Source organism: Schistocerca serialis, chromosome 10 (assembly GCF_023864345.2).
Source record: "Schistocerca serialis cubense isolate TAMUIC-IGC-003099 chromosome 10, iqSchSeri2.2, whole genome shotgun sequence".
NCBI lineage: Eukaryota > Metazoa > Arthropoda > Insecta > Orthoptera > Acrididae > Schistocerca > Schistocerca serialis.
Window position 1 is genome coordinate 171,964,857 of NC_064647.1, and position 27,104 is coordinate 171,991,960.

The 27,104-nt window shown below is 40.3% G+C and overlaps 1 protein-coding gene across 1 annotated transcript in view; it reads left to right on the forward strand.

Annotated features, from left to right (window-relative positions):
* Positions 1-27,104, forward strand: part of LOC126424920 (uncharacterized) — an 83,778-nt gene that overhangs the window by 45,227 nt on the left and 11,447 nt on the right. Inside the window, exons 6-10 of the mRNA XM_050087761.1 lie at positions 918-1,112; positions 7,212-7,675; positions 13,009-13,236; positions 17,873-17,977; positions 20,181-20,371. Coding sequence (XP_049943718.1) covers positions 918-1,112; positions 7,212-7,675; positions 13,009-13,236; positions 17,873-17,977; positions 20,181-20,371 — 1,183 coding nt within the window. The remainder of the gene's footprint in view (positions 1-917; positions 1,113-7,211; positions 7,676-13,008; positions 13,237-17,872; positions 17,978-20,180; positions 20,372-27,104) is intronic.

Below are 27,104 nucleotides of genomic sequence, written 5' to 3' on the forward strand. Positions count from 1 at the left end.
TGGCCAGAACTCAAACTTCCCTATGTCATCATTCCAGTGTCACAACCTCTACTCGTACACACATTATGTAATTCCTGTACAGGAAGGGACATTTTAATTGAAAGTCGCTGCCCAGTATCAGCAGATAAATATGATATTGCAATGCCTTTGTTGCTGAGAAGAGTGATGCAGTGTTCCTTCGCACGTTCGTGCATGTCCGATGGAACAGGCACTGTGGCGACTACAGCTGTTATGAAATAAATGAAATGTATTCACAGTTGCAAACATGATCAACAGTCAGCTGTATGAGGGAGCAATGACAGTGAAAATTTCTGCCGGACTGGGACTTGAAGGAACATTGCATTGTTCTTCTTAACAACAAAGGCACGGCAGTATTGTATTTATCTGCTGATACCAGGCAGCAACTTTCAATTACAATGTCTTTCCCATAAAGGGGAACTATATAATGTGTGTAGGAGTACAGGCTGTGATGTAGGATTGACAATGTATGGAAGTTTGGGTCTGTCCAGGGTCATGCATGGATAGCAAAAGCGGTTAAAACGAACATTCACGTAAAGCAAGAAATCAGAGTTTGAGTCCCAGTCCAGTGCATATTTTCTTTGTCGTCATCCCCTTATACAGCTGACAGTTGTTCATATTTACAACTTTGAATACCTTTGATAGACTGATGGCCTTTGTAGTATGGTCCCTTCAACCCCCACAACCCACAATATATTTAGTGTGTCATCTACTTTTGTGTTTGTATGTGTGTGTGTGTGTGTGTGTGTGTGTGTGTGTGTGTGTCAGCAGTACTAATCATGCATCATGAAGGTAAGCACAGTCTCTTTGTAGTTTTGAACATTTCTCTAGTGATTTTTCCTGTCAATATGCACAGTATTAACTCTCCGTTTAGAAGCATACTGGATTTTGTTTTGCAGGGACTTGCAGACCTTGCCGCTAAGGATGGCGTTGTCGTCCTCACCTTACCAGTGGATGATGAGCTAGTGCTCCCTCCACTTCTGTCCGAACCACAGCCAGCTGTTGTCGCGGTGCAGCCAGCTGCTGTGGAGTGTCTGGAAGCTGCCAGCCAGACGCTCACGGATGTCGAATCGCGGGACACTGCTGCTTGCTCGGTAAGCAGAGCTGAAAGTTTCCGGCGTGTGAGGCTGATCTTATTTTGATACTGCCAATGCTGGGCACTAGACTGCCTGGGACTAAAGTTGCACTGGCATCTGTCAGAACAGTCAAATCGTGTGCACGATATGTAACTTCCTGGCTGTTAATGGTGCTGGGGTGATGTGCCTTCTCAGCATGACACTGTCATTTTTTATAAATGTGGCATTATCTTGGTATCTGTAGGCCTCGTAAATTATAATAGTTTTTTGGCTCTCTGGATCATAAAGGTTATTTTAACTTATTTATTGTCAGTTAAGATTCTCTTCATAGGGAGCTGATGTTGAGTGGAAGGATACTGTGCCACAAATGTATAAATTAATTTATAATTTATTAAAAACACAAACATATTTAGAAAATAATGCAGGACAATATGAGCAGCTCCCAGAGCATTAATTAAATTAATTTTCAACAACGAAACTGATGGTAGATATTACATAACTTTCAGAAATGACTGACTGGAATAATAAAGAAAATATTTTGCTTGTTTTGAAAACAACATTAAGTTAAAGAAAATTGATAGATGTTTAGCACAGAAGTCTAATCGGGTAAAATTAACCTGCGTATTGCACATTACAAGTTTCAGAAACATATTGAAAATAGCTAATAGACTAATAACATCAGCCATTCACAATCTTGTGGCTGTTTACATATAATTAGAAGGAAGACCACTGGTCCAAGCAAGCAGAATAACCTGACAACATTAAATTAAGAGTATGATTGATACAAGTGGGAGTTGCAGAGACAATCCATTTCTCTTTCTTCATTTAAGTGTGGATGGCGATTACCAGTATAAACACCCTCAGTAAAGGCATTTATCGTACCCAGGCCACTTTACGTGGACCCAAAATATAAACGACAGATACGTCAAACTATCTTATAACATACTAACTATACCTAGTGAACTTCGTTCCACGTCTGAAAATCTTTATATGTTGTAGCTGACCTGGCAAACGTTGTTTTGCCGTATGAATTATCTCTAGTTTATAAGAATAATGTATACGTGTAACACAATGCATACGTGTAACACAGTAGCCGTTGTTGGCGGGAGCTCGTGACACAAACTAATAATGGCCGAAAACTGTGTAGGGAGTGAGAAAAGGCTTAGGAGAAAGTCCAGCAGTATCAGCTACTATTAGTTCTAGCGTTTTTACAGTAGATTGCATGGATTTAGCAATTGCAGCTGATACACGGCTCATCCATGTGTGTACAAACATAGGCAATTTCGTGTCGAAACGTGTTTGCCAGCATTATGAATAAAGCCAAGTGCACACTCTTAGATTTTTATTGTACGTAAAAATGTTGTACGATTAAATTCTTTTAGAGGAACAAAGGAGAGCATAGGAACTTCTTTGTTCCACTAAAAGAATTTGATCGTACGGTATGTTTCTGTACAGTAAAAATCGATGCGTGTGCGCTAGGCCTAAATGTAGGTTTGGCGAATGACACATGCTACTTAGTTAAACTTCTTGGTCTAGTTACATTGATTCAAAGAGGGATATTAGAGTCGTTGCTTTTGGTAAGTTTTCTTCAATTAAATATCTACCAAATAGTGAGACTATCACCAGTAGACACCTGGCAGGAATAACTGATCAAGTGATAATTTATCAGTTATTGACCAGGGTTGAACATTATTAAGTTATTAAAATCGCTTTTTAAAAATAGGGGTTGGTGGTAGGAGGGGAAAATTTAGGGTTGTGTGTATTTTTTAATGCCACACCATAAAAAATAAAAATAAAAAGTTCTGTCCCAAAAATAAGAAAAATTTTTTTTGGGGTGGACCACCCTTATCACTTAGGGGTATAAAAAATAGATTACAACCAATTCTCAGACCTACCAAATATACATGTAAAATTTCATCAGAATCGATCGAGCCATTTCGGAGGAGTATGGCACGAGGAGCATGACACGAGAATTTTATATATAAGGATGAACCACTAATTAGCAATTTGTGTTTACAACACAAATAGTCACTGTAAATACACTTGAAAAAGACAAATGTCATGCATGAAGTACCTGGTTCCAAAATAAACAAACAAAAAATTTCATTTATAGTATGGCCAAACTTAATCAGACAGCTCAAGCACCACTAGCTTAGTCACACCCATTCACAAAAACATAACTTGAGTGTGAACGAAAACGTTGACATGTCACAATGTGTAGCGAGGTTGGCAGTTAGAATAGCCGCTGTGCGACAACATAATTGTGCAGACGGTAGTCAGATGCTCACCATAATTTCTTGCAAATCGAAGCGTAAGTTGAGAACCACTCGACCAAGGACTGCCATCAAGTAGGTGTTATACTAAGAATCGGGAATCACCAGATGCTATGCAGCAGACACCTCTGCACCCGATTCTCAAAACTGGCAGACAAGAACTCAGCCTGGCACCACAGTTGACACAGGCTTCTTGCAAATTCACATGCCAAGAACAAATCGGGTTCCACAAATTGTGCGAAGATAGCTTTTTCAACAAGCAATTTTCACAGCCTCAGCTGACACTCACTGAACCCGCAGCAACCAAAAACACGGGTCGAGGATACTGTCAGCCACGTTGTCACGGCGTTTACTCCAGCCACTGTGCAATAAACCACTCAGCCGACCATCAGTTCAAGATTGCCTTCTGGCCGCAACAGCACTTAAATGCTGGTCCACGGACCTACCCTTTACAGGTGACAAACCACTTGAAAAGCTACTGTGGCCAGAGAGGCTAGTAATTAGTGGGAACTATCAATATCAAAAAGCGCTTGCATGGCAAAATTTGTGTAGAATGCCATTTGTATAACTGGTTTGGAACACTGCAGTTTTGTTATCATATCTGTGCCACAGGTTAACAATAGTACCACTAGGCACATGGTCCCATTTTAAATTTAAGTTGTTACTTCGCAGTGTTCCCATCGTCATACTCCTTACAGTATGATAAAGGAATAAAACAGTTTCTATGCATTTTGAGGTCCTCCAAAACTGTTCATAAATAAATGAAAAGTATGTTTGCAGTTCAGAGAATGAAGAAACTGATATAACTCATCATTGGTATCCAGTGCTGTGTGACGTATTCTCTCACAAAACACGTCTCCATTAAATATTCTTTCCTCTCAAAAAGTATATGGACCCCTCTTAGAAGAGTCTGAAACTGGAGGAAAAGCAGCCCATCGTTCCTATAGAGCTGGTGTTGGAATCTGTGATCTGAAGCTAAGTTCTAACTCATCCTAAAGTTATTCAGTTGAGTTCAGGTTGGAACTCTTGGCAGACCAGTCCATTTCAGGAATGTTGTCCACAAAACAGTTGCCTTAAAGATGGTGCTTTATGACAGGGTGGTTTTGTCATGCTGATGGAAACATAGTGTTCATAAAGTTCCTCTACTCTACCTAGTACACAGTGCTGTAAAATGTATTCATACCGCTCTGCAGTTTGCATTTTCTTAAGCACAGTAAGGGACCAACCCCCACCCCTCTCAAAGGAAAGCACTCTTGTACCCTAGGACCACCTCATCTTTATTTCTGTTGGCCCTACACATGGTGGCAGGTAGCATTGTACAACCCAAACACTTCCATGACATTACCATAGGATATTGCTTGATTCATCAATCATTTCTGATCATCCACTGTTCAGTGGAGTCCCTCTTTACACCACCTCAAGTGTCGCTTGGCATTCACTACAGAAATATGTGGCTTATGGTGAGCTTCTGAACCATTTTACCCTATTCTCCTTAACTTCGTATGCAGAGTCATTGTGCCACCTGGCGTGCTTCTAATACTTAGGAACTTAAAAGCGATTCATTTTGCCGATTTCAGGTGATTTTTAACAACCACCCTTCGCAGTGCTCAGTGACCGCTGTCTGTCTGTACGTGAAGTGTCCTGGTCATGATCTAGCAGTGGTTTTCTCTTTGTGCTTCCAGTTCACAATCTCTTCACCAACAATTGACTTGAGCAGTGGGAAGGTTGAAAAAATGTCCTTAATGGATTTGTTACTCATGTGACATCCATGTTCAAAGTCACTGAGCTCAAGAGCTTACTCATCATGCAGATGTTGACTGAAAGGCAATGTCTGACCATTTATAATTTTTAAATAAACATGCTGGTTCCTATTAATGGTCACTTCAGTGATACAAAAAATATCTTCAAAATGTCACAGACCCACCACTGGCAGGAACCTGACCTTGCACACATTTAGGATGAAATGCTTCAAATGGCCTTCATCACACTTAACAATGTGTGTAATTTGAATAAAGGTAAAAACATGATTCGCAGACCACCTTCTGTTCCGCGAGTTAGCTACTGTCCACGTTCGATGATTTCTAGCTCGTTGAAGCTTTATTCACCTGTGTGAGCAATGGTCTCTGGTGAAATGACCGACTCCAAATCTTCACTGCATACAGTTCCCGTCGCAATGTTCTCTCTCTAACTGGTGAGGCTGGACCTTCACTCACTGCCTGCAGCAAATGCTGTTGGGTTTGGAAGGGATTTTGATTCACAAGCTGTGAAACATGTCTCCAGTCCCTCTCAGTCAGGATCTTTTTCCAATCGCAATTCTAAAGTGTTTCGTGGCCATGTGTGTTGAAATCAGCAGAATGAATCACTTGTAAGTTCCGAAGTGTTAGAAGCAGGTAGCACAATGACTGTGCATAGGGAGTTATGGAGAATAGGGTACAATGGTTCAGAAGCTCACCATAAGCCACGTATTTCTGTAGTGAATGCTAAGCGACACTTGAGGTGGTGTAAAGAGGGACAGTGGAACACCGTTGCTTGTACATATGTTAGACAGACACTGTGAAATAGTAACAAATACAGCAACTTCGCACACTGTACAGCTGTGGGCATAGCCAAACACTGTTGCCTCTTTTTGCCAGTCTGTAACATCCATACATTTACCCATGTTTACATACAATGTCCACTTGAAATATAAATGTCTCACTCATTGTTACTTTTTTATGCTCAGATAGTGGCAGTGAATGTGCTGTTCAAGATGTGACTCGATTGCTGTGCCACCTGTAGAGGCTTAATGATTCACGTGTGCTTGCACACTCAGACAACTAATGTTTATCCCTGGTACTGGTAGAAGTTGAACTGCCTCGTTTACAATGTTGCCAACCTTAAAAAGTAATTGTGGAATAGCTGTTACCAAATGTTTTGGGCACTCAACATTATATTACATTGTGTGTTGCTTGTTGTTTTCTTTTCTTATTTTGAAATGAGTGGTGAGACTGATGGAGGTCTATCACGAGGTTCGAGCATGACTCTCGCGACACCAGAAGGAATCGGCATCCGAACGTCAATTCTGGTTTTGCAGAAACGTAGATCATGGTTGTAAGGTGGCTGTCCTGAGAGAGGTTGGTTGGACTTACTTCCCCTGCACCATTCCTCAGCTGTTCAGTGTTCACAGATATAATTTGCTTATGCTTGCAGCTGGCGGCTGATCGCATTAAAGTAACCACACTGAAAGTCTTCCCGTATAGTGCGAATAGAGTTATTTTCGGTTCTACTTCCACTCAAACTGCCTATCTTAGCATTGTCAAGTATGGGTCAAATGTCCGACAAAAGGGCTCTGAAACATGCAACTAGGGCTTATACACTACAAATTTGAAATAGGTGTCCTGCAGATTTTATGATTACTGAACTGGCTGGATGCTGAGAAACACATTGCATTAAAGAAGCTGTCTGTTCAGAGGTGAGAAAATGCTGCTGCTTCTCAACAGAAGCAATCACTTGCTGGAAGCTTAAACAAAGAGCAAAGAAAAGAACAGGCAAAGACTATTTTGGAAAAAGCTGTTTAAGCTTTTGCAGAAGCAAATATTCTACTCAAAAATCTCTTATTATGTAGAATAAAAACTATTAATTCTGTGTTATTTTTATTTTATTTCCAGTAACTGTATTTTTCGTTTTCTTTTAATCTTTTTTCTTTTGTGATCTATTTTGTCTTAGCCACATAGAATGGCATACTTTGTGTAATGTAAAAAGAATTGGTGGTAGGACCATCTCTCTGTATTTGGTAGCTTTCTACAGTGTAACAATGCGTGTCATTCTCATTTCCATTATTGTACAGAGAAATATTTGTCGACAGATTGTCGGAGGTGGTGTTCTGTCTGCCGTTGACAAGGACACGTCCAGCAATGAAAGTGAAGACAGTAGAGAATCGATGTCTGAAGAGATTGTCACAACAGCCACAAATATTACAGAAGCTGTACCATTGGAGGCGAGTGATGCGGGACCTAACAGTGCTGCAGTGAATGATGGAGAGAGTCCGTCTGTGGGCGGCAGTACGTCTGGAGCAGTTTCTGAAACACAGATCCCACTGACTGGTGCTGGCAAATGTCTTCCAGTAATGGACGAGTCTGCTGATTTTTCTGTTTCAATCCAGAAGAGTGAAGAGAATTATGACGGGGAGTTGAATGCGGTGAGGAGGAAATCGACGAGAACATGCAAAGGTCTTCGGTACCACCAGTTCATGGTAGAAGGCCGTCTCAAGAAAGGCCATCGTCGGCCACTCTCTCGTGGCTCATCTGAGAAAGGAGGAAAGGTGCTGAGGTAAGCATGGTGGTATGTATCCTGTTTGTTCCACAAATCAGGGAAATAAGTGCTGGGTGGCATTCAGGTCCCTCGAGTCGTACTGTGGTGTATGTTCAGCAACTGAGTACTGGGTATCTTCTGTGCCCATTCACGTGATCAGCCTGTTTAGTGGTGGTCATTCCAAAATAAAATGCCATGTGGTGGTCACAAGTTAGTTGGTAAACACGTTATTCTACCTTGGCAGTGTAGGATTTGCCTGTAATGGGATTGGTGTATATGGCAGTGGATGCATGCATGTGACAAGTTTTCCTGTGAGAATGATTGCACAGCTAGGAATCTCAGAGTAGAGATAATTGTATGGGAATATAGTATGATTCGACAGGGACGTTACAGTGGTTAGAAGGGCAACAGTAGGTTGAGTGGGGAGGATGTCGGGGAGAAATGATCTGACTTGTGGATCGACTTGAGAAAGTCACAACCTTGGTGGGGTAATGTATTGAAACATTTGAGGGAAGTGAGGTCCTGGGTGCCAAGGGGATGCTGCTGAGTTTCCTCAAATCAGGTCTCTCTTTGATGCAACTAAAATACTTGAATAGTTGAAGCAGATTTGTTAGAACTTTCTTAAACTACACCTTTATATTACTTTCCTAGATCATCATCATTCAGATGTAAGTATTTGTCATGTCTCTTAGGAGTAGATAAATTCTCTCTGCATAAAATTCTGCCACGTATTATTGCAGGCAGCCTGCGACATAATCTCAAAGTTCCTCGCAGTTGAGCTTTGGGAACCAAGGTGTTTTACTGTGGATGTAAATAGATGACAATCACTTGGAGCAAAGTCTCGTCTATTGGGTGGTTGTGAAAAAGTGCCCCAGTTAAACTGCATGCAACAATTCTCATGTTCGATGGGTTGAGTGTGGCTGAGCAGTGTAATGCAGAAATGTCACACACATCACACTGCTTGCTCTGAATGCCTCTTTGATGAACCTTAATGCCTAATGGTAGGCTTCAGAATTGATCAACCTTCATTCAGTGCCTGCTTCCCACCCCCCAACAAAGCAATATGTGTTCCATACATGGTTTCAGTTGTTAACCAATTGAAACCTTTACTTTCTAACTTGAAGCATGTGACATGCTTGGTTCATGTGCATCTCAGCGTTTGTGAATCCTTAAGGAATGAATACAGCCTTGTAGATCAGTTCGTCTCTGCCATGAAGAAGAGTCTTCTGAAAGCCCCAAGACATGTTGTTGCCCACAGGGAAACCATTGGCCTGCCCCCTCCAAATTTCTCAGCCATTACTGTGCTGCTATGTTGTGTGAGAATAATTAGAGAGTTTTTGCTTTCTTTGGATCCAGCCAATGCAGGTGTAATTTCCAAGGCACAGCAACTTCTGTTAACGGAGAAAATACATAATTTGCAGAGACAACTGTATTTCATCCATAGTTAAAAGTACCTGACTGCAGCTATTAAATAATTAGAAGAAAAAGTCTGGGAATGGAAAACCAATGGGATATTTTTACTTCTGTGAGGGGGCAGTTAAATGGCTTTGCCAAAGACAAACTTGAGTCTAATCTTCAGAAGAATCTAGACATTGAGGAATTCGCCACATCTGTAGAATGGCCATTTTGAGTGAATACAAGGTTTGCCCCACTGGTTTCTGTGGATGTTGAAAGAAGCTTTAGCATCTACAAAGACATTCTATCTCCTAATAGAAACAGACTTATTTTAAAAGAATGTAGGTATGCTTGATGTCCTGAGGTACATGTTTTTTCCTTCTTTGATGTACGTGTTTTGATAATGTGATGTACACATTTGTCATTCAATAAACTATAATAGAGGAAAGAGAAATTGGTAAATTAGTTGAATGAACCACACCGTTTATCCCTTTTTTTTACCTCACTGCAGTACCTTTTAACTTCCTTTTTTTCATCTGAAATATGCACCTAAAATCCTAACCCCGATCATCACATATTGTCAGTGTACAACATAAATTTCAACAGCTGTGGGATTGTTTGCCACTTGAAGCTGTATTACAGAATGGATTTCACATTTGTCAGGATTTTCAATTGCAACATTAACTTTGAACAGCTACTCTAAGGAAACAAAAAGCAATTTGGCTTCTTCAGAATCAAAGCTCTAAGCACAATGACTTATTGTCTGAGATGGTATAACAGTTTGTCTCCTATAAACCTGTTGTTGTTGTTGTCTTCAGTCCTGAGACTGGTTTGATGCAGCTCTCCATGCTACTCTATCATGTGCAAGCTTCATCATTTCCCAGTACTTACTGCAACCTACATCCTTTTGAATCTGCTTAGTGTATTCATCTCGTGGTCTCCTTCTACGACCTTTATCCTCCATGCTGCCCTCCAATGTTAAATTGGTGATCCCTTGATGCCTCAGAATATGTACTACCAACCGGTCCCTTCTTCTTGTTAAGTTGTGCTGCAAACTCCTCTTCTTCCCAATTCCATTCATTAGTTATGTAATCTACCCATCTAATCTTCAGCATTCTTCTGTAGCACCACATATCAAAAGCTTCTATTCTCTTCTTGTCCAAACTATTTATTGTCCATGTTCCACTTCCATACATGGCTACACTTCATACAAATACTTTCAGAAATGACTTCCAGACATTTAAATCTATACTCGATGTTAACAAATTTCTCTTCTTCAGAAACGCTTTCCTTGCCATTGCCAGTCTACATTTTATATCCTCTCTACTTTGAACATCATCAGTGATTTTGCTCCCCAAATAGCAAAACCCCTTTACTACTTTAACTGTCTCATTTCCTAATCTAATTCCCTCAGCATCACCCGACTTAATTCGACTACATTCCATTATCCTCGTTTTGCTTTTGTTGATGTTCATCTTATATTTGCCATTCAAGACACTGTACATTCCATTCAACTGCTCTTCCAAGTCCTTTGCTGTCTCTGACAGAATTACAATGTCATCGGCAAACCTCAAAGTTTATATTTCTTCTCCAAGAATTTTAATACCTATCCCGATTTTTTTTCTTTTGTTTCCTTTACTACTTGCTCAATATACAGATTGAATAACATTGGGGAGAGGCTACAACCCTGTCTCACTTCCTTCCCAACCACTGCTTCCCTTTCATGACCCTCGACTCTTATAATTGCCACCTGATTTCTGTACATATTGTAAATAGCCTTTCGCTTCCTTTATTTTACCCCTGCCACCTTTAGAATTTGAAAGAGAGTATTCCAGTCAACATTGTCAAAAGCTTTCTCTAAGTCTACAAATGCTAGAAACGTAGGTTCGCCTTTCCTTAATCTTTCTTCTAAGATAAGTCGTAGAGTCAGTATTGCCTCATGTGTTCCAATATTGCTACAGAGTCCAAACTGATCTTCCCAGAGGTCAGCTTCTACCAGTTTTTCCGTTCGTCTGTAAAGAATTCGCATTAGTATTTTGCAGCTGTGACTTATTAAACTGATAGTTCGGTAATTTTCACATCTGTCAACACTTGCTTTCTTTGGGATTGGAATTATTATATTCTTCTTGAAGTCTGAGAGTATTTCGCCTGTCTCATACATCTTGCTCACCAGATGGTAGAGTTTTGTCAGGGCTGACTCTCCCAAGACTATCATTAGTTCTAATGGAATGTTGTCTACTCCCGGGGCCTTGTTTCGACTTAGGTCTTTCAGTACGCTGTCAAACTCTTCCCGCAGTATCGTATCTCCCATTTCATCTTCATCTATATCCTCTTCCATTTCCATAATATTGTCCTCAAGTACATAGCGCTTGTATAGACCCTCTATATACTCCTTCCACCTTTCTGCTTTCCTTTCTTTGCTTAGAACTGGGCTTCCATCTGAGCTCTTGATATTCATACAAGTGGTTCTCTTTTCTCCAAAGGTCTCTTTAATTTTCCTGTAGGCAGTATCTATCTTACCCCTAGTGAGATAAGCCTCTACAGCCTTACATTTGTCCTTTAGCCATTTTGCACTTTCTGTTGATCTCATTTTTGAGACGTTTGTATTCCTTTTTGCCTGCTTCATTTACTGCATTTTTATATTTTCTCCTTTCATCTTACTTTATTTTTTCATATAATTTTCCCTGTGGAGAACAACACGACTTTTCATAATGTTGCACCAGCTTCTTCGACCCCCCTGCATAGAACTTCTCTGCCTGGGAACTGAACCAGCTGACAGTACTGAGTTTGTCACCTTCAGACCGTTGTGTACGAAGCCTTTGTTTCTAGTGCAGGGAGAGGCAAAAGTGGCTGGATGTTAAGATTGGGCTGTAACGTGGATGGTCAAAAAGTCCCCAGTGGACATGCTGAATCTTATCGTCAGTACGGGCGGTGATGTGTGGGTGCATGCTGTGTTGGAGGTGGGCTGTCACGAGCCACAGTTTACAGCTTTTGGATGGCGCATCTCAGTTTCGTGAGTGTTTCGCAGTAAGCGTCAGCTGTAATTGTTCACGCCCATTCCATGAAATGAGATGAAAGAATACATTTTCACCCCCCCCCCCCCTCCCTCCCGCAGAGAATGGCAGCCATCATTTCTCGACCAAAGTAAGGAGATAAGTTGACTGCATTGACTGTTACTTCGACCCTTTGTTGGTGTTGTTGGTGTATATTCACATTTCATTGCCCATAATAATATGGGGAAAATCATCTCCATCTTGTTGATAGTGGTCTAAAAACACTGATTCACTTGATATTTTATTCTCTTTGTGTGTGTTGGTAAGAATTTTTGGAACCCACATTGCACATAATCTGTCGTATCTGAACTCATGTTAGTTGTGTAAATAGTCGTGCAGCCATCATGAGGAAATTAATCAGCTAGAGCACATATTGTCAGTTACAGCACAGCTTTAGGTGCACTTATTGAAAAGTTTCAGTGTTTTGGATGTTGAGGCTGTCACTCCAATCACTAAATTCATATGAACATTTCTAAAGAGTCGGCTCCATAGTTTAACATGTCCTTCACTCACTTCCAGGCCTGTAAGCTATATACTACTCCTGATGAATCTGAGCAGCTTACATCCTCTTGAACACAAAAATTGAATTATAGAACACACTTCACAACCAGTGGGACCAGTGATTTTCGAAGTGATTATTGTGTGTACTTTCACTCACTGAATGAAAACAAAGGCTTCTGTGGCTTTGTAAACAGTCAGTAGATGCCACTTCGTTTGTACAACTTTATCGTGAGCTGTTAATGTTTAAATACAAGCAAATGACCTGCTTTTTGAATATGCCTTGTATGAAGATACTGTGTGGTTACAGTTTAGCAACAATAATCAGTTTTCAAAATGCCAGTATTCCACAAACACAGGAGTGCTGTACTAATGGCCCCGTGTTGTGATTGTTTTGTTATGTAGGTCCAACAGCTGTGCTCTTGCAGTGCACAGTGCAGGTGTGCTTGCTTCGGTTCCTGTGACATCACCTTCGGATGTGACTTGTGCACTTCCTTCAGTCGCAGTTCCACCTGTAGGAAGCTCAAATGCATTGAGCAGCAGCAGCAGAGATGTCTCGTCAGGCAGTGACCGTTCTGATGCCGAAATGGACATGCCGTTGGAAATGAGGAACCGTTTTAGCAGTCCAGACAAGTAAGTTCTGTGCAGCCATACTCTATGTAGTGAAAAATGGAACAGTTCTTACCAACAAAAACTAGTAGTTAGAATAATATGACTGATGGTCATTTATGTCATAATAATACATTCATTAATCATAGAGATGCTGCCAATACTTTGTCGTTTTAAGTGGTCCCGTGGTATTTTTGTATGCAACAATAGCAGATCTGTAAGGCAGGAATTCAGTGAATAGCCCACTTGTATGTGTGATAAGAAATTGCAGAGTAAATGTAAACCGAGTGTAGGGATTTTTGTGCTGTTCAAATGGCATGCCGATTGGGAGTTTACTTCACTATCAACTCTGCTGAGAGTGGCATAAACAACACTCATCACTTTCCCTCAGTGATGCTGGTTTTCGTGGAAAATGGTGTACACTTTTCGTCAGTCGCTATTTAAACAACCACAACAAAAGATCAGAAACCCTCACATTTTAATATGAGGAGTTTGCAATTTCTCACCATAAGGCTCGGTAACACTGCTAGTATCCAGGGCTGAAGTATTGTCATCTGCAACAATTCTATATAACACATTGCCACTCTTATTACTGCTTTAGTCGTCATATTGTAGCAGACTGTGAAACGTGGCAGCTCCAGTGTTGATCTGCACCAATGAATTGCTTTCTATTTGTGGAAGGTGTTAAACCTGTGTAGATGATTTGTTGAACGCAAGTGCAGTATGGTGACAGCTGTTTATTGTGAAGCAAGATCTATGAATGGATAGGGCACTTAAAACAGAGGAGAACTTCTCTATGTGATGGGGAAAGATCAGGCAGGCCATTGAGATCAACAACCGAGGACAATTTGGAAGCCATTGGCGGGCATGGTGATGGTAAACAAACGAATCAGAGTGGAAAAATTTTCCAATACTTTACATATCCATCATAGTTCAGCATACTCCATCTTACATTACAGACAAATTTTTTGGAAAGTGTGTGCAAGGTGGGTTCCAGAAGAATTCTCAGCACAGCTTAAAGCACAAATTATGGACATGTCTCGTAAACATTTGGGAGTTGCATTTTTACAGCAAATTGTTACTGTAGACAAAATGTGGGTGCATCATCACGAACCAAAAAGTACGGCTGCAAGCAAGGTTTGGAAACACCCATCATCACCAGAAGTAAAGAAATTTAAACATCAAATTTAGCTGGTAAGATCATGTTAACACTATTCTGGAACATGAAAGGCATGGTAGCCGTTCATTTCACCCCAAGAGGCGAAACTGTGAACAGTGAGAACTATTGTGATGTGTTGCGAACTAAACTGAAACCTGCAATCAGATTCAAACTTCGTGAAAACTGCAAAAAGGTGTCATTCTGTAGCGATAATGCTCATCCACATTCTGCCAAATGGACATCCGAAACAATAGAAGAGTTGGTATTCGAATTGCTTAGTGCCCGTCATACAGTCCAGACTTGGCTTCAAGTGATATGGAAGGAAGCACCCAAGGGAAGAAGATTTGCAACCAATGCAGAAGTCAATGATGTAGTGCAAAACTGGTTACATGTGCAACCAAAAAACTTCTTTTCCAACAGAATCAAAAAACTTGTGAAATGTTGGTCAAAGTGTGTTGGAGTGCAGGGAGGTTACATAGAAAAATTACGTTTGTTTCAGTTTTCTATCATTATAATAAATATTTCTTTTTTCATAAGTCTCTTAACTTTTTGACTTCTCCTCATATTTGTACTCTGGACTTTCTTGTCAGACCTGCAAAAGATTGATATAGGTGAGAAAAAGATTACAGATACCTTTAATGAGTCAAGAGTTATTTGATGTGAAATATTTCAGACTTTACAATGTATGTTTGTTCAGTAATACACAATATTTGCAGCAGATGATTTTTTAAATACAACAGCCAAATGTAGACTAATTTGTACTTCAGTCATTTTTCTTCCTATCATTTTATTTTTAACGTTAAAAGTACTTTTTTTTGTTTCCAAGTCTTTGGGTCACTTTATCATATCCATTGACAATCCTGTTATTCATCGACTACTTTCCCTGGTGATTGTCAGTTGATGATGTGGTCTTCAGTCCACAGGCTGGTTTGATGCAGCTCTCCTTGCTACTCTATCCTGTACCACCTTCTTCATCCTCGAGAACCTACTGCAACCTACATCCTTCTGAATCTGATCAGTGTATACATCTCGTGGTCTCCCTCTATAATTTTTACCCTCCACATTGCCTTCCAGTACTCAGTCGTGATCCCTTGATGCCTCAGAACATGTCCTACCAACTGATCCCTTCTTCTAGTCAAGTTGTGCCACACATTCCTCTTCTCTCCAATTCTATTCAGTACCTCGTCATTACTTGGTGATCTACCCATCTAATCTTCAGCATTCTTCTGTAGCACCACATTTCAAAAGCTTCTCTTCTTGTCTAAACTATTTATTGTCTGTGTTTCACATCCATACATAGCTATACTCCATACAAATACTTCTAGAAGACACTTCCTAGCTGTTAAATCTATACTTGATGTAAACAAATTTCTCTTCTTCAGAAACTCTTTCCTTGCCTTAGTCACACTACATTTTATATCCTTTCTACTTTGACATTCATCAGTTGTTTTGCTCCCCAAATAGCAAAACTCCTTTACTACTTTAAGTGTCTCATTTCCTAATCTAATTCCCTTAGCATTCCATTATCATCATATTTCTTTTGTTGATGTTCATCTTATATCCGCTTTTCAAGACACTGTCCATTCCGTTCAACTTCTCTTCCAGGTCCTTTGCTGTCTCTGGCAGAATTACAATGTCATCGGCAAACCTCAAAATTTTTATTTCTTCTCAAGGGATTTTAATTCCTACTCCAAATTTTTCCTTCGTTTCCTTCACTGCTTGCTCAATATATAGATTGAATAACATTGGGGATATGCTACAAGACTGTCTCACTCCCTTCCCAACCACTGCTTCTCTTTCATGCCCCTCAACTCTTATAACTGCCATCTGGTTTCTGTATAAATTGTAAGTAGCCTTTTGCTCCCTGTATTTTACCACTGCCACCTTCAGAATTTGAAAGAGAGTATTCCAGTTAACATTGTCAAAAGCTTTCTCTAAGTCTACAAGTGCTAGAACCGTAAGCTTGCCTTTTCTTAATCTATCTTCTAAGATAAGTTGTAGTGTCAGTATTGCCTTACGTCTTCCAACATTTCTACAGAATCCAAACTGATCTTCCCCCGAGGTCAGCTTCTACCAGTTTTTCCGTTCGTCTGTAAAGAATTCATGCAAGTATTTTGCAGCTGTGACTTATTAAACTTATAGTTCGGTAATTTTCACATCTGTCAACACCTGCCTTTATTGGGATTGGAATTATTATTTTCGTCTTGAAGTCTGAAGGTATTTTGCCTATCCCATACATCTTGCTCACCAGTTGGTAGAGCCATGGCTGGTGCTCCCAAGGCTATCAGTAGTTCTAATGGAATGTTGTCTACATCATACCTCCCATTTCATTTTCATCTACGTACTCTTCCATTTCCATAATATTGCCATCAAGTATATCACTCTTGTATAGACCCTGTATGTACTCCTTCCACCTTTCTGCTTCCTCTTCTTTGCTTAGAACTGGGTTTCCATATAAGCTCTTGATATTCATACAAGTGGTTCTCTTTTCTCCAAATTTTCCTGTAGGCAGTATCTATCTTACACCTAGTGATATACTCCTCTACATCCTTACATTTGTCCTCCAGCCATTCCTGCTTAGCCATTTTGCACTTCCTGTCAATCTCATTTTTGAGACGTTTGCATTCCTTTATGCCTGCTTCATTTACTGCATTTTTATATTTTCTCCTTTCATGAATTAAATTCAATATCTCTTCTGCTGGCCAAGGATTTCTACTAGCCCTCGTCTTTTTACCTGCTTGATCCTCTGCTGCCTTCACTACTTCGTCCCTCAATGCTACCCATTCTTCTTCTACTTTATTTCTTTACCCTGTTCTTGTCAATTGTTCTTTAATGCTTTCTCTGAAAGTCTCTACAACCCCTGGTTCTTTTAGTTTATCCATGTCCCATCTCCTCAAATTCAAACCTTTTTGCAGTTTCTTAAGTTTTAATCTACAGTTCATAACCAATAGATTGTGGTCAGATTCCACATCTGCCACTTGAAATGCCTTACAATTTAAAGCCTGGTTCGTAAATCTCTGTCTTACCATTATATAATCTATCTGAAGCCTTCTAGTGTCTCCAGGCCTCTTCCATGTATACAACCTTCTTTCATGATTCTTGAAACAAGTGTTAGCTATGATTAAGTTATGCTCTGTGTAAAATTCTACCAGCCGGCTTCCTATTTCGTTCCTTACCCCCATTCCATATTCAACTACTTCTTTTCTTTCTCTTCCTTTTCCTACTATCGAATTCCAGTCTCTGCAGTGACACTACTGAAATGCACACAATAAGTTAAATGACAGTCAGCAGTTTTGTCCTGCAAAACTCTTTGTTTTCTACTGTGCTTATCCATTCCACTTTCCTTTTGTACCTGCACACTACTCTAATTGCAGTGCAATTCAGTAGTATGTAACTTAAAATGTAACTTAAAATGTAACTTAAAAATCATCCACTTTCTTAGTGAAAATGAGGCTTTCCTCAATCCGACAGATCTTATTTTCCTTTTCTTATGTCATCCAGCTTGCAGAGGATATACACCGTAAAATCTAAATTTGAGAAGCCCGGGAAAGATGTCCTGGAAGACAGCATGCCGGACTCACCTGCTAAAAAGAGATTCCGTGCTGCGTAAGTAATAGAAATATTCTCTCATTTAATGTATGAGAATAAAGATGGCACAAATTTAAAATTCCTCAGTACTTAGGATTAATTTAGTAACAATATGACCAGAAGTTTGTTTTACTTACTAGGAGAGGTCCCCAGGGATGGGATCAACTTCTTGAAACCATCTATATGGTATTGAAAGTTAAGGTCCGAGCTATCACATCCTACAGCCATTAGTCCTGGTGGGCCCTTGTTTTCGAGTAATTGATGAAAAAATTTTCAATTTTAACTTGTTGCTCTACAGCTTTAAAAAAGATATAATGTACAAACTGATTGCGTAACGTAGTGTTTATTGTACAGACCTTGTACACACTAGGAAGTGGCTTCGAATTTTTTTTATTTTTATATCTTTATCAAAATGACTTTGATCAATAATTTTATTCAATTAATTGGTTTAAATGTACTTCTTTATTTCTGTTCTTTTGTCACATCATTTTAATCACCATATTAGCTTTTTCAGTTGGTCTCATTATTTCTTTGTATAATTCTTTTTGCACTTGGAATTGCTGTGTATGTGTGATTTTAATTATTTCCAATATTAACATTGATTTAATTTCTTCAGTTTCATTACTCTATATTTTTGTCCATGTTATTGCATTCATTATTTCTAGTCCTCGTTTTACTTGAATTTCGTTTTACTTTCTTTCTTTTCTTTTCTTTTTTTTCTTTTTTGCTTAAAACTTCATCTGTGTTATTTTGTCCATATTGCAATAAGAGTTTATGTTTCAGATGTTTGTATCACTTTTACCATCCAAGAAAATGTGCGTCTTGTAATGAAAATAATATTTTTGATACCACTGCATTCATTTTTTTTTTCATTTAATTGGTCAGCATTCTCAAATTTTTAAATATTATGAAAGATAAGTAAAAATAATCAAATTCACATGCACAAAGATTCCGACTAGAAAAATTATGCTGGGAAGGAAAAAATGAGAGCAATTGAAAAAGTTAATATGGTGATTAAAATGAAGTGACAAAGGAATATAAATAAGAGATTACATTTAAAGCAAGTAATTGGTGAGAAAAAATTTAAAAATAAAAATAAATTTCACAGCACTTGATCAGACATCAACCCACAACCTCCTGCTTATGACTTCGGACATGTCCGGAAGAACAGGCACCATATCCAAATAAGTATATAATTCTGGCAATACCGGCCATGACCTCCTTCTTCTGTGAGGATGCACACATATTCCCCGAACTCTTATGGGACTTGGTAAGAGTGTCTTCCACGAGTAATGAGTGTGTTGGGGTGGGACACTACGAATGTAGTGTGCGGACATACAAGGTGAGAATGAGAGTCTTGCAGGAGGTGTGCGCGAGATAGTCCCTGCAGTCGCACTATCCTCTGTGCCCTTGGTGGCTCAGATGGATAGAGCGTCTGTCGTGTAAGCAGGAGATCTCAGGTTCGAGTCCCGGTCGGGCACACATTTTCACATGTCGCCGTTGATATATGTCAACGCCCGTGAGCAGCTGACTGTATTAATATAATTCTAATTCCTGCTTATGAGGCTGGTGTTACAAGCATTATGCTACACAGCTATTCTGTATAACATTTCTTTTTCAAAGTTGTAGAATGGTATGCTGTATTATGAAATTTTTTTTAATTGATTACTTGCAATTGAGGGCACACCAGGGTGAATGGTTGTAGGATGTAATACCTGGACCTTAACCAACAGTACCGTGTGGATACTTTAAAAGGCAATCCTATCACTTGTCAGTCTTCTTTCCCTGACAGACTGGTAAATTATGCCCTAATGTTAAGTAAAAGTCAAGACACCTTAACTGATAGTATTTTTGCAGCACTTTCCCTCTCATGGTGCTTGACAGTATTTGAGCGAAGGCAAAATAAATTGTAGTTTCAAGGGCTGTACAGAGAGCTTTATTTAGAAAGATAAGATGGGTATTATTAAATCCTAGATGAATTTTTTGCATTGAAAAAGGAGCTATAAATGCTCCAAAATGACTTGCAAGTAAATATATTTAGTGGCTATATGATGAATATCTTTACTTACACAAATTTTTTGAGGTGTTACTTTGTCTGCAGATGTTGGTGTATTTATTATTTTTCTGTAGTGCAATATGCAGAGAGGAATTCTTCTGCAGCTGCTCCACGACTTTCCCTTGTCACTGAGGAAGAACTGTTGGGTATGAACTTTACTTGTAGGGATTTCAATCTGGAAGAGAAGATTGAGGCGCTGCCCTCCCTCAGCCTGGAGGAGTTCCAGATGAAGAAGAAGGCTCGCAAGAGGAAAGTCGCCCCTCCTCTGCCACCTCCAGACTCCAGGCTGCCTACGAAACAGACAGTTCCCTCACCGGCAGTTTCTCCAGACAGCACTGAAGGCAGCAACATTGCAGGTAACGATCTGTCCCTGTTGTCTCAGACTTAGGTACGCTCGAATGGAATCCTCGCAGAGTTTTAAGTGTATCAAATCTGATAAGTCCTTGAGTGCTAGATGGCTGTCACCGAGAGTAGAGCTCCTGACAACTGGGACTATTGTTTTGTCCTCTGTTGGTTTGACAAAGCAGTAGAGAACCCTCCAGAGGTGAGCTGAAATTACACTTGCTCACAAAGGTTAGTCAGTCGAATGGAAAGTGAACGGTCAGCTCGGCCACCTGGGAAGTAGTAAGCCGACCAACAATGATCAGTACCCATATGTAACTCATTTTCATCATGCACTTCATGATAAAATCTGCATTGAACATATTAATTGTTAGTACTAACACTATATCCAATGTCAACAATTTCTGGAGAGAAATAAACAAAACATGTAAAACTGAAACAGTTACAGCAAAATAGATACTACAAGTGATGAAGGTTGCCTCTTTTGAGTATTAGCTTTCAATATATTGATAAATCAAAACTTGCTCATATTAAACAGTGGTGTTAACTGCAATATGAACCTCTCAGTCCCAATATTCTGATACATTGTAGGTGTAGTAGCCACCAGAAAGATCGCGGGAGGCGCACATTGGCACGGCGCGTCACGGACGGTAGTTGCCGCAAGTAGAGTCCCGTCCACCAGAGGGCACGCGAGAATTGGGACGCGACCTCTGCCGGCATGACAACAACAACAACAACAACAACAACTCCGGCAGCACGAGCCGTGCCCAGTCAGTTAACATCGGGCATGCCTAGGACACAGTCCCGGTCTACACTAAGTGAAGTGCGACGTAAACGTGAACAGTGTTATTACACAATTGGGTGGTTGTTGTTGTTGTCATGCCGGCAGAGGTCGCGTCCGAATTCTCGCGTGCCCTCTGGTGGACGGGACTCTACTTGCGGCAACTACCGTCCGTGACGCGCCGTGCCAATGTGCGCCTCCCGCGATCTTTCTGGTGGCTACTACAGTAGGAGTAGCTAATGAGGAATCCTTTTACTTTCGTTTTCAATGTTTTGATATTTCCAATTTACTGCTGGCAGCCTTTTTGACATTTGCTACAGAAGGTGTTTGCTAAGGGAGAAAGAAGTGTATGATGAGGCCATATTGTAATCCTCTCCATTGTACTTAAAACACATACCAAGTAAAACATGTGGAATTAACAAATCAGCTGTGACAGAACATTGCCTGAGGAATGACTACTAAATGCAGTCTGAAAAGATTAGAATCTTCCCATCGTATTGAGATTCAATAATGACAGAGATTTGATTTCAATGCAACAGTTTTTCCATTCCAATCCCCCCCCCCCCCTCCCACACACACACACACACACACACACACACACACACACACACACACACACACACCAGTTTGATGCCACAATTATTAAAAATTGTTTGAAGAATGGCATGATTTCTGGCAGGACCATATTTGCTTGGGTTAGTGTTTATTTATACAACTATTGATAGTTTTGTTTATGCAGCCAATTTCAAGTGGGCTTGAGTTAAGACGACAAATAAAAGTTGTAAGACCTATGCATTTACAACAATCATCCAATGTATTTCATGATTTAATGCTGTAATTATTTATGAAGGGTGTTCAATAAGTAATGCTACCCTCTTTTTTTTGGCCTATTTCAGTTGGAAAAGTGTGCAATGGTACATTGTGGAATATACCTGCTTCAGTCCCTATAGATTCATGAAATTCTGATTGGTGGTGACATTACACGTAGCAGTCAAAATGGTGTCTCTAATGGAGAATTATCATTGAGTTTCTTTCTGTGGAAAACCAGAGATTTGCAGATATTCGTAAATGCTTGCAGAATGTCTGAAGAACTGGCAGTGAGCAAACACATGTTGCAACAAGGTCGTGCAAACCTGTCCAGTCTCCTGCATGCCGGCTGGCCGCGTAAATTTCTGGCCCCTGCAGTGTCGGAATGTACAGACACTCTGTTTGAGGTGAATCACAATCAAACACCTCGCTTCACAACATGACGTTTCTTGGCAGTGCTGACACACTCGTCTACATGTTGGAGTACTCAAAAGGTGTGTGCTCACTGGGTTTGTTGCTGCCTAAACAAGACCACAAAGAGCAACAAAGGACCATCTGTGCTGTATGTACGTTATGAGGCTGATTGTGACAATTTGTTGTCAAATGTCATTACAGGTAGTGAAACACTGGTTCATTACTTCGAAATGGAAACAACACAGCAATCCGTGGAGTGGTGCTGCACCACCACTTCTCCAAAGAGACAATTCGAAGTTGCACCCTCAGCTGGTAACATGATGGGAGTAGTCCTCTGGGACTGATGGGGTTATTCTGTTGAATTTACTCCCTCATGGTGCAACAATCAATGCTGCAGTGTTTTGTGCTACCTTTTTGAGCCATTAGTCTTCTGACTGGTTTGATGGAGCCCACCACAAATTCCACTCCTCTGCCAATCTATTCATCTCATAGTAGCACCTGGAACCAATGTCCTCAATTATTTGCTGGATGTATTCCAATTTCTGTCTACGTCTACAGTGTTTGATCTCCACAGCTACCTCTAGTACGTGGCAAACTACATCGTGCAAGTACTGGGATTTCCTGTCCGTTGTATGCAGTGAGCTGTGTGCTAGATTTTGACAGGGATAGTGAGACTTAACCATTTGTACATCGCACAATTAAGCAAAGTTACAGAAACACCTGTGTCCAATTAAAAGTCAACATGACAGCCAGCAGTTTGTAGTGATACAAATAGTTTGTTGGAATGGCGTTGCACTGCATCTGGGGCCAGATGAGGACACAGCCATACTTGAATTACTGCTAAAACTTATAGTCGGTTTTGAAAACACTGCATTCACAGAATGTGCACGAGACCTGTTATTGCAAGAGTGGGCAGAATTGGCATTCTTTTTCCAATGTGAGCAAACTGCCTGGACATGACTTTTCTTACCACACGAGTAACATGTCGCGTTGCACGAGGGGCAGTCTTGTCGCTTATGGCTAGCAAAACAGTGACGGCAAGGCTTGACTAGATTTATAGGGGTGACTACTTGGTTAAAAGGCTTTCTGTGTGTCTGTGTGTGCGCTCGTTGTGGTGGCTGAGTGGGGCGGTCGTGGGGAGAGGATGAGGAGAGGGTGGTATGATAGGTGGGTGGTTGGTTTCCTCTCACTACAAAACAAAATGCACACATGTTTAAAATACACTTTATTACAGGAACCAATTGGCTACGTAATGTTAGTGATGTCCAATCTGAAGTTCTGTTGTTAACGGCAATCAAATAACATGTACTAATTCATGAACCTTATCTATGTCCATATCACACACACACACACACACACACACACACACACACACACCATGAAAAGTTTTGCATCACCCCAGTTCTCATAACTCCTGAAGACAGACGTTAACTATGGATTTTGTATCGTGGACACAGTCCCTTTGACTGTTCAGAGATGTCACTAAACTTGCCCAAAGATGTAAACAACCATGCTTGAGTAGCACCTATTAGACGGAGGGGGTCCAACAGCCACTCAGTTCCAGTCATTCCACCAGCAAGGAGGTAAACAGCTTGTGTTGTCTGTAGTTCAACCATGCCTAGATGGTCAATGCCACAGTTCGATCGCATCTGCATTGTTACTTTGTGCCAGGAAGGGCTCTCGACAAGAGAAGTGTCCAGGCGTCTCAGAGTGAACCAAAGCGATGTTATTCGGACATGGAGGAGATACAGAGACAGGAACAGTTGATGACATGCCTCACTCAGGCCGCCCAAGGGCTACTACTGTGTGGATGACCTCTACCTACAGATTATGGCTCGGAAGAACCCTGATAGCAACGCCGCCATGTTGAATAATGCTTTTCGTGTAGCCACAGGATGTCATGTTGCGACTCAAACTGTGCGCAATAGGTTGCTTGATGCACAACTTCACTTCCGACATCCATGGTGAGGTCCATCTTTGCAACCATGACACCATGCAGTGCGGTACAGATAGGCCCAACAACATGCAGAATGGACTGCTCAGGACTGGCATCACATTCTCTTCACTGATGAGTGTCGCATATGCCTTCAACCAGGCAATTGTTGGAGACTTGTTTGGAGGCAACCCAATCACACTGAACGCCTTAGACATAATGCCCAGTGAGTGCAGCAAGGTGGAGGTTCTCTGCTGTTTTGGGTTGGCATTATGTGGGGCTGATGTATGCCACTGATGGTCATGGAAGGTACCGTAATGGCTGTACGATACATGAATGCCATCATCCGACCGATAGTGCAACCATATTGGCAGCATATTGACGAGGCATTCGTCTTCATGGATGGCAATTGACGTTTCCATTGTGCGCATCTTGTGAATGACTTCCTTCAGGATGACAATATCACTTGACTAGAGTGGCCAGCATGTTCTACAGACATGAACCCTATTGAACATGCCTGGCATGGATTGAAAAGGGCTGTTTACGGACAACATTACCCAAAAAGGGCTGTTTACGGACAACATTACCCAAAAAGGGCTGTTTATGGGTGACGTGAACTACCAACTACTCCGAGGGATCTACACCGAATTGCTGTTGAGGAGCGGGACAATCTGGACCAACCCGCCTTGATGAACTTGTGGATAGTATGCCATGACGAATACAGGAATGCATCAGTGCAAGAGGACGTGCTACTGGGTATTAGAGATATCAGCGTGTACAGCAATCTGGACCACCACCTCTGAAGATCTCATTGTATGGTGGTAGAACATGCAATGTATGGATTTCGTGAGCAATAAAAAGGACGGAAATAATGTTTGTGTTGACCTCTATTCCAATTTTCTGTACAGTTTCCGGAACTCTCGGAACCGAGGTGATGCAAAGCTTTTTTTTTAATTGTGTGTAATGACTAATGTCCCCTCACAGCTAGCTAAGGTGCAAGATGACAACTGTCACTGTGGAAGGCTAGAGCACAGTGTGACATATTGAGGTGCAATGCAAACTGAGTCCCGATGCGACATACTGAGGTACTAAGGATGAGAGACTGAGACAGCTCTGTCGGCGGGAGCAGACTGTATGCACACTGCACAGGGAGTGTTATCATTGTGAAGCCTACCTAGGGAGTAAAATTACATCAGATGTAGGAGTAAACTGCAAGCTGAATCTACCAGACAAAAACAGTTGTTAGGAGTATGCTGCCGTGTGGAAGCGAAACTTTGGTACTCAGAGAAGCAGAATAATGCAAAATAGTAGCTTTTGAGATGAAGTGCTACTGCAAACTGCTTAATATTGCCTGGGTAGGTGAGGTGTCAGATGAAGAGCAGCTCCACAGAGTGGAGGCAGAGAAGCGGCGTGTTTGGAAGCTTTTCCAACACAGAAGGGACATGTGGGCCAGCCATCTGCTGAGACATGATGGTGTCATTGAATGTATTATTGAAGGGATAGGAGAAGGGAACAACACAAGAGGCAGACTGAGTCTGGAATACATCAACCAAATCGTCAAGATACCACCTATGCCTCACTCGACAGGAAAACAGAAGATAGAAAAGCGTGGTGAGCTGCTGCTAACCAACCCAACGGTTAAAGGCTTAAAAACGAGAACATAACAAAGTGCAGATGAATGCGATGCTTAACATATTTGCAATTGAAACTCGCTAGTAGACTATTTATGTTTTACTTTTATTTAATTCAATATTTATTGAGAAATAAAGAAATGAACAAATATTGAATCATCGTTTCTTAATAAAATTAACATTTTTATTTTAAATTACTATTTGCATAAAAGTATGAGTAATCGCAATAAATTAAATTTTGGTACACAAATGTGAAATATTAAATAGAAATGAAAATACTTATTTATTTTTAGAGATAAAACAGATCATTGACTTAAATAATTTTTATCGTTTTACAAAAAGCACTTCACATGTCTATCAAATTTTAATATGTTTTCATATGACCAGTAATTAAAAACAAAAAGATGTTATCTATTTCAAGAAACTATCATTCATTGTTTGTTTATTTATGTTTTTGATAACAAACATGGATTTTAAATAAAAGGAAAAAAAAAAGAAGTTGCTACTGGTGAGATTTGAAGCATCAGCTTAACAGTTACAAATCTGTTACACTACACAGACAGGTACCGATGAATCTAGAAATGTCTAGTACTTAATATTTTCAGGTTCAGCTACTGAGAAAAATTTTGCGTCCAGAAAATCAGCCATTTAAGCCACAATTTACTGGCATATTTGTGTTTCACATATCTTAAAGGGTAGAGCACGCCAACTGAAAAAGACCGAGGTTTATTTTTTAGAATTATTTTAGTTGTGTGATAGATTACAAATTTAACAATAATGATGACACAAAGTATAATGAACTTTGTGAGAAAAAAGGTGCTGCATGAGTTCTTGAGCAATTTCAAACATAATTGACTTTTGCTTGAAAAAGTCTGATGCATTCTGGCGCACAGCGAAGTATGTTGCAGTCAGGCCAATATCAGCTTGTTTCTTAGCTCCTTGCTTTGCCAGTAGATAGCTTCATCTTATCCAAAATAAAAATCTTGGAAACTTTTATTGGATGTTGCTTCATCAAAAACTAAATCATAATTACAGTAGCGGTGTATCCAGCAACAATATTAGCAATGAGAAATTGTAGCAGACTACAGCCTTCCTGAATATAAATATACTTCAGGCTGTTCCCATTGAGATATTTCTTCCTCCAGTCCAGAATCATTGAGTTCTTACTCTGGAGCTTCCAA